The 7,735-nt window shown below is 49.0% G+C and overlaps 1 protein-coding gene across 2 annotated transcripts in view; it reads right to left on the bottom strand.

Annotated features, from left to right (window-relative positions):
• Positions 1-7,257, bottom strand: part of LOC102895684 (caseinolytic peptidase B protein homolog) — a 54,208-nt gene extending 46,951 nt beyond the window's left edge. Inside the window, exons 1-2 of one of the 2 annotated variants that reach the window (XM_025051581.1) lie at positions 6,758-7,257; positions 3,180-3,231 (exon numbers count right to left, since the gene is read on the bottom strand). In XM_025051581.1, the coding sequence (XP_024907349.1) occupies positions 3,180-3,231; positions 6,758-7,160 (455 nt within the window). In that variant the 5' untranslated portion in view covers positions 7,161-7,257. The remainder of the gene's footprint in view (positions 1-3,179; positions 3,232-6,757) is intronic. The other variant, XM_015594734.2, reaches the window with a different exon arrangement.
• Between the last annotated feature and the right edge of the window lie 478 nt (positions 7,258-7,735).

The following is a 7,735-nucleotide window of genomic DNA, read 5'->3' as shown; positions in this document are numbered from 1 at the left end:
ACAGGGCAGCTGTCCAGAGCTCTTGGCTTGATCTCATACTCTGTGGGGGTTCCTATCTGCTCCTGAATCGGTCAGCATATGAACCTTGCTGGTTTTTCTGTTCGTGGACTGAGTGCCTCCTCAGTCCTGATGTTCGGCCCCGCTTCTCTCACCTGACCTCCAACTTCGCTTCTAGATAAGGATTTCTCTCCTTCCGCAGGCTGGCACAGCCCTTCCTAGAGGACCCGCATATCCTTCCAGACCAGAAGGGAAGAGCAGGGCAAAGAAAGGGGAGATCACACCCAGCTGTGAGGAGTCAAAGAAGGCTTCATGAGAGATGCAGCACTTGAGTTGAGCCTGGAAGACTGGGAGGATTTAAGTGGAGGGTGAGAAGCAGAGGGTACAGAGGGCGGTCTGTGTAGAGGGCCCACGACCAGGATCCAGGCCCTGCAGATTCCTGAGTGCCCTTAAAGAGGAGAATGAAGCACCTCCCCTCTGAGCAGAAGAGCCTCAGGCTGCTGCCCTTTGCTACCCAGTGCTCTCCCAAGGCTCTAGGACTGGGGAGGGTAGGAAGACATCAAGACAGAGATACACACAGCACAGAGCCCCAGAGAGGGCAGGGGAAAGAAGGGTAGGAGGCAATATCATTCACCAGGTCTGAGTTTTATTTCAAATACTGATATCACTGACCATACTAATGATATACATGGTGATCCAACCATGTATAAACTATGCACAAGTTTATTTTAATTGAGAATAGGACTCTATCCTGCTATAGGCAGATCTGCTGGGCAGAGCTAAGGGCCAGGATATGCAAAGGAAGAAACTGAAGGTAGCGTGAAGCACCTATGTAGCATCTAGGGCATAGAAAGGCTGAATAAGGACCTGCTGTAGGAATTCAAGAAAGCTGCCTTCTTGTAAGAATGGTCAGACTTGCCCCACCTCTAGGCCTAGCTGTTAGTAAGAACTATAATTGGTAGATTACCTGTCTGTTTCCTTGAAACTAGAGCCTGGGTCACATACTCCTCCATCTCCAGTGCCTAGCGGAGGCCCACTCATTCATTCATAAACAGGAACTGTTTTTGGGTGAAAAGGAGGGAAAGGTGTACTTATCCAGGCCTTCATTACCTTGAATGTGTCTTATTGAAACAGCCTCTCAACAGATCTCCTTTTAGCCTTTCCCCAATTCAGTTCATCCTTCACCCTTCTGAATGACCCTAACAAGGCAACTTCCCTGCTCAAAACCCTCCTATGTCTTCCTTTAAGAATTCAAAACTCCTTATCGTGGGCATTCTAGAACCTGCATATTCCAGCTTCTCTCAAATCACTTATGTCTTTCCCCATACTCTGTGATTCTGTATAGCATCAACATGACACTGGGCCTAGCAGCCAGCCAACCAGCACCTTCTGCCCCCTACCTTTGCTCAGTTTATTCCCTGCTCTTTGGCTCTGGGGGAGAGCAGTGGGGAGACTGCCATGCTGAAGGGTAGAGTCAGCTCCTCACTCATCCCTGACTCCCTCACAAGGGGTGAAGAGAGACTGAGTCATCACGACCAAGAGAGATAGGACAAGAGGAGGCAGGAAAAAAAGCAGTCTAGAAACGGGACATACATGAAAGGCCTCTACAGACCCACACAGACAAGAATGAATGTGGAAAGTCACACACACAATTCAATCCTCTCTATTCTCACAGACAAGAATGAATGTGGAAAGTCACACACACACCAACAATTCAATCTTCTCTATTCTTTGGGAAGGTATTTAACTGCTATTAGAAAAACATGTATTTGAAAGGGCTACAATAATCAACACATGGGAACTCAATGGAACAGGATAAACTCAGCCAGATAATGGAAACGGCTGCTCTGCAAATGCACTGCCTACACAGGAAAGCAGCAGCCTAGACCTTAGCAGTTACCAACAGGTGATTCCAGGGTCAGGAAAGGCCTGAGAAAAGGAGTCCCAGCCAGTCTCACCTCCTCACTCCCTTGTACTGCAGAAGGAAGCAAAGCTCATCTGTTTCTGGGGGGATGAAGATGCCATGCACAGCCTGCAGTTATGAATGGCTCTTATAACAACAAGCTGACATCTGTGCTTGGTTTTTAAGATGCATCATCGCATGTTTATTAAACTATTGCTCTATCATATTTATTAGGCTACGAAACAACTCCCAGCCCATACTTCCAAAAGTGGTTTATTAAAAACTAAGCCTTGAACATTAATACTCAAAAGCACCCTGGAGAATCAATAATAATGCTGCAGATAAAATGAAAAGGAATCAAAGCAGTAAGTCTTGGTGGGGGCTGTAGCTGCCTTTCAACATTTTCTTGTATGTTCAGGCAGCTGGAGTAGGGAAGAGCACCAAGGATGTGTGGGTGGCTGCAGGCCAGCCACCCCAAACACAAGACTTCTTGTCTAAAATGTGGACATGGTAGCAGGGAAGACGGAGTGTCCTATGGCCATCAAGTTCTATACAAAAAAACAAAAGGGGCCATGATTAGGCCCAATGCGGGCCACTAATTTCACTGAGAATAAAACCTCTGCCCCTAACCAACAGTCCCATATTGATACCCTATACTGGCCCCAGTCTGAGCATCCATCCTGGACAGACTCTGCCCTGCCCCTGACACTAGGCTGAGTCCCAGGTTGCGTTCTGCCCCTGTTCAAGAACAAGCCTCAGATCTAACCAGCCAGCGGTTGCAAGGGGCCCAGCTGAGCCAAGGAGAATGGAGGAGTACAGTCAGCCCCTGGGCAGGAGCCCAGCATGTGTGCCCCAGCCCTACAGGCAGGCCTTTCTAGCCCCAGAAGACCCAGCAGAAAGGTCTCTTCCAGTTCCCTCCCAAATCCTCAAGCCTCTCCACAGGCGCCCACTTGTACTCCATCCGGACAATAAGCAGTAACACATATTTCCACAAAGAAAAAAGAACAAATTGGAAGATTCAGTGAAGAATCCACAGGATTTGGACAGGACTCCAAGCCATGCCCTGTGAAGAACAAAACAATGGAAGGATCCAGGGGTGTCTGGGGTCAGAAAGGAGACACGAGGCCCAGTGAGGGAGTCCAGGTGACTCTGTGACTACAGGGTTCAGTCCCCGGCTTAGTGTGAGGATTTTCTCCAAGGCAGTAATCACCAGAGAAAGGGGCTCACCCCACCTAGCCCCTCCTGTTGGGGAGAGCAAGGCCTGGGGCTAGACACTCACCTGCTGACTTCTTGGACATTGTTGGCACGTGCAGCTTCCATCAGGGCTGCATCTGAAGAGAGAGGGGCACAGGTCATATCCCTGGCCAGGACCTACCCCTCAGGGCAGCTTAGAGGGCCCAGTAAGACAGCAGAAGTGGAAGCACTTCAGAAACATGGGCATTAACAAGGGAAAGGATGCCAAGCCACAGGCACACCTCGGAGATAGTGCGGGTTCAGGTCCAGACCACCACAGTAAAGCATGTCTTGCAATAAAGTGAACAGTTAGTTATCTTTTTGCTGGTGGAGGGTCTTGCCTTTAATTTGTTAAAACAAGCAAACAAGCCCCTCCCCCCCCCGCATCTGTAAAGCACATAAAGTGCAATAAAACGAGGTATACCCGTAAGAGAAGGCTAATCATCCCCTGCCCACACGGTGTCCACTGTTAACTTATCTTCCCCATCTTTCTATTACAGAGCCCAAAGTCTTAACTCCTCTCATCACGTAGGTGATCCTGGTAAAACGCTAGCATCATGCGTTGCTAATGGTAAATGCTCAGTGTGTGAATTCCTTCACTCTCCATCAGCTATAAAGCTCTGTATGATTTACATGACTATCACTGTTATTAGTCATTCCTCTATCTTGCCCCCACTTTCTTCACCAACTCGTTTCTAAGCCTTGTTTTGAATCCTGCTGCCACAGGTCACAAACCCAGAGGGAGAGAAAGGACAGAGAGGAGCAGGCAGGACTGTGTACTCTCACAGTAGAGAGAGTCATGACCAGGAGTCAGGTTTGACTCCAAAACACTCTGCCCCTTATTCACCGTGTGCTGTAATGGCCCCTTTCCCTCTCAATCCTAGCTTCTATGATGTAGTGGTAACAATCCTTGCCCTAACAGTCCATAAAAATGCTAAGGAGATGAAATGATGGTTGAAAAAATCTGCAAACTCCTTGATGCCAAGTCCAGTGAAGGGAGACCCAAAGCAGAGGGTTCCAGTCCCTTAGGAATTACCCAGCAGAAAAGCTAAGCCTGGCCTACCCTAGGCAGCCTACAGGCTGTTGGCACCACCTTGTGGCCACAAAGAAAAACTGCCTGATTCAGATACATCTCAAAAGGCAACAGCAGAAGCACTTTTTTTTTTCAAATAGTTAATACCAAATGCTCCTGGAGCACTCTGTGCCCAGCCTCGTTCTGAGCTCCACTGCTGAACACTGGACAGACTCATGCCCAGCCTTGCATCAGGGAGTTCTCAGTTCAGCCAAGAGACTCATCCAGTGAAACATGAGAAGAGACTTTGGAGCAAGGTAGAAAGAGAGGATATGGAGATGGACCCTGAACTCCCATCCCAACTCTGCCACTTACTTGCTGTTATGACCTGGCCAACTCATCTAACCTCCTGAGCCTCTGTTTCCTTATCTATACAGTCGGGATAAGATCGCTACCTTATCAAGAATGTGCAAACCAGTTCTGTAGTTCAGACATTAGTGGCCCCACTCCACTTTCCAGCTAGGACCAGGTCTTTCCTGGTTATCTTCCTCTGACTGTTCTCCAAGCAACACCAAGGCAGCCCCCAGCTGGAAGGGGAACAAGCCTTCCTGAGAGATTGCTGTACCCACTATTCCCTCATTCAGAAAGAAATGGCTTCTACGAGGTCAGAGAGGGAGGGAGGAACGAGTTTAGAACCTGGGCCAACTGGCTCCTAAAGAATACAATTTCTACCACACTGCACTGACGGCCTGAGCTTACAACTCCAAGTCAGTAGACAGGGTAGCTAGCCAGTCAGAAGGGTTGGAAATGATCATGGTTTCAGTTATTATCTACTTTGGTAAACAGACTCTGGTCTCCTTGCTGGGGTTCGCATGCCAAAGAGTCCATTCCAGAGCCCCCAAGAACCTCTAAGGTAAGACCCTGGTCACCCCCAATCCATCTAAACATACCGGCTCAGGACATTCCCTCAGCTCATGAACTTTCCATTGCTCTTCAATAACCTACAGGAGAAATTCTAAACCCTCCTGTCTGACATCCAGGCCCCACTCCATCTGCTCTCGTCTCATCTTAGAGATCCCTGCTCTTCAACCAGACTGGTTACTCTGCTAGCTAGCCCTTGCACACATCATGCTGGCCTGTATATCCCATATCTTTGTTCACTGAAGCCTTTGCTCCTAAGTTCCCGACACTACGGTGGACAAACAATACGAAGGTATAAAGGAGCTGGTATCAACCTGAAGAAAAAGATAAGATGCATTCCCTGTTCTCATAGAGGTCATGAGAACTTTTCATCTCTTGCCTCATCCCTTAGAACTCAAGTTCAAATTTCCCATCTTCCAGGAGTCTCCAATATTCCAGATAGCTTTCCTGACCATGTAGGCCCTCCTCTCCCCCAACTACACATAGACCACTCATCACACCCACAGGCCTAACTGCCTACACTGTCTCCTTAACTTTGTGTTTAGTTAGGAGTTTCAAAACTAGGCACACAGAGGGTATTTGAAACATGCTGAAAGTTACAGAATCATAGTATGCCTAAGCTAGAGTCTCTATTTCAATATCTTCATTTTGTAGATGAGGAAAAGGAGGGCTAGTGAAGAGAAGAGTCCAAAGTCACAGTGGGAATTAGAGGTAGAACCAAAACAAGATCTCATTTGTCCTTACTCCCAGCCCAAGGCCCTTTCTTTATAGCTGCTGAATAAACAAATGTAAAAGCAGTACCCCTCTTGCTCCAAAGTCTCAGAGCTTGGGATGCATAGCATCTATGATCACCATGCCTCAGTTTCCCCCCCTGAGGAACAACGGAGAACCTGAATGGTTGGACTCATGTTGGCCAGAAGTCTGGTTTTTTGCCTGCTCTCCCAGTCACTGCTCAGCTCCATGCACCCAGGTGAGATGCCAAAATGGGTCAGCCAGCCTCCATGGTTACTTTGAGTCTCTACAGAGACAACTTCCTCGTCTTCCTTCTCCTGCCAACTGTCTCACACAGCAAGATCACCTCACCTGCACAGCAAAACCCAGGGAGTCTGATGGACAGACCCAGGATGCTGATCTCCATGAGGAGTCAAATAACAGCACTATAAAGGTAGTGAGAAATCATCCTTTACTGTATAAGTGGGGAAACGGAAGCCAGACAGTAAGGAGGGGTGAGCAGCAGCAAAGCCGGAATTGAAACCAAGTCTCTTTTTCCTGTCTTAGACCACCTTAGAGGAAAACTTCTTTAAGCCATCTAGCGGCTGCCCTTACAACACACCGCAGTTTCATAGAGATCTCTTAAAAGAAGAATTGGACCAAGCAGAATATTAAAGCATAAAAGGACCATGCTCTAATTTTAGATATTTAGTCCAATGCTCCCACTGTACAGATGGACAAAGTGATGCCCAAAGGGAGGCTGAACTATGATGGGAAATTATACAACTCAGAGGCACTGAGCTCTCCAACTCAAACCCTACCCCTGTGACCAGATGTTGTTTGGCTCCCTCCAGGACTCTGCTGTTCTAAATCTATAAGCAATTCCCACCCTCTAAAGATACAGAGTCAAGACACTCCTCCCGCCTCTGAAGCCTCTCCCACCTCTCCCTTCTTCAAACCCAGACTATCCCGATAATCACCCTTGTTGGACGGGCTCTTGCTGTAACAGTGAACGACCAGCGCAGTGGCAAGGGCCCACATGCCCAGTCCTGCCCTGTTGGGGACCCGGTTCCAGCTGTCCTGTCCCGGGAGTGTTTCTTCAGGGCAAGGAAGGCATCCCCATGCGGCAGCTGCGAGGCACTGGGTCTTGGTGAGTCCTCCCTGGCGCCCCCTGGTGGTTGCCCCTCCTTGGGTGAGCAAGGCCAGCGGTGTTCCAGGGCGCCCCCCGATGGCCGCCCTCAGCCACTGCGGCTCCCCCAATCCCCCGGTGGTCACACTCCGGCCGGAGGGACCTCTGTGGCTCCGAAGCGATGGGGACCTAAGAAGCCGGAGGAGGAGCCGCGGCGCCAGCGCTGTTCTCCACAACACCAGGGATCCCAGCATCGTGACAGCTGCTTCGATAATCCCCTGGTGCCGGCCCCTGTGCTGGCCACGTCCAACATGGCTGCCGCGGCGCGTTCGAAGACGCCGCAAACGGGGTGGAATTACGCACTACCTCACGGGAGTGGTAGTCCACAGCCGTAGAGCTTTCCGCAGCTGGAGAACGAATAAACTACAATTCCCAGAAAGCTGTCAAAATCGTGTCACAATGACTGCCGATTTACAGGAGCGCGGGGCATGTTGGGAAACGGAGTTCGTGGGAGGCGTGGTCAGAAGGCAAATGTCAAGGTGGGGCGTGGCGATTAAGATACGAATCATAGAGTTAAAACGCGCGACTCAGTTTCTGGGTAGTGTGTAAGTTAAACAGAGATCTCCTGCAGAGGGCTATTATAGAACGTATACTTACTTCTTGTAGTCTATATCTCTTTTAAGCCTAGGCCAGCTTTTCAAAAAGTTGCCTAGGATAATCAGTACACCTGAAATAGGAATTCCTTTTATTTTCCTACACAGACTTCCTTTTGGTTGAAAAACTGACTCCTGGTCTGGCTTTCTCACTTGTGTTATTTTCAAATGGCTTT

This window comes from Pteropus alecto, unplaced genomic scaffold, assembly GCF_000325575.1.
Source record: "Pteropus alecto unplaced genomic scaffold, ASM32557v1 scaffold468, whole genome shotgun sequence".
Lineage (NCBI taxonomy): Eukaryota > Metazoa > Chordata > Mammalia > Chiroptera > Pteropodidae > Pteropus > Pteropus alecto.
The sequence above is the reverse complement of the archived record's forward strand: the minus strand, read 5'-3'. Positions and strand labels throughout refer to the sequence as shown.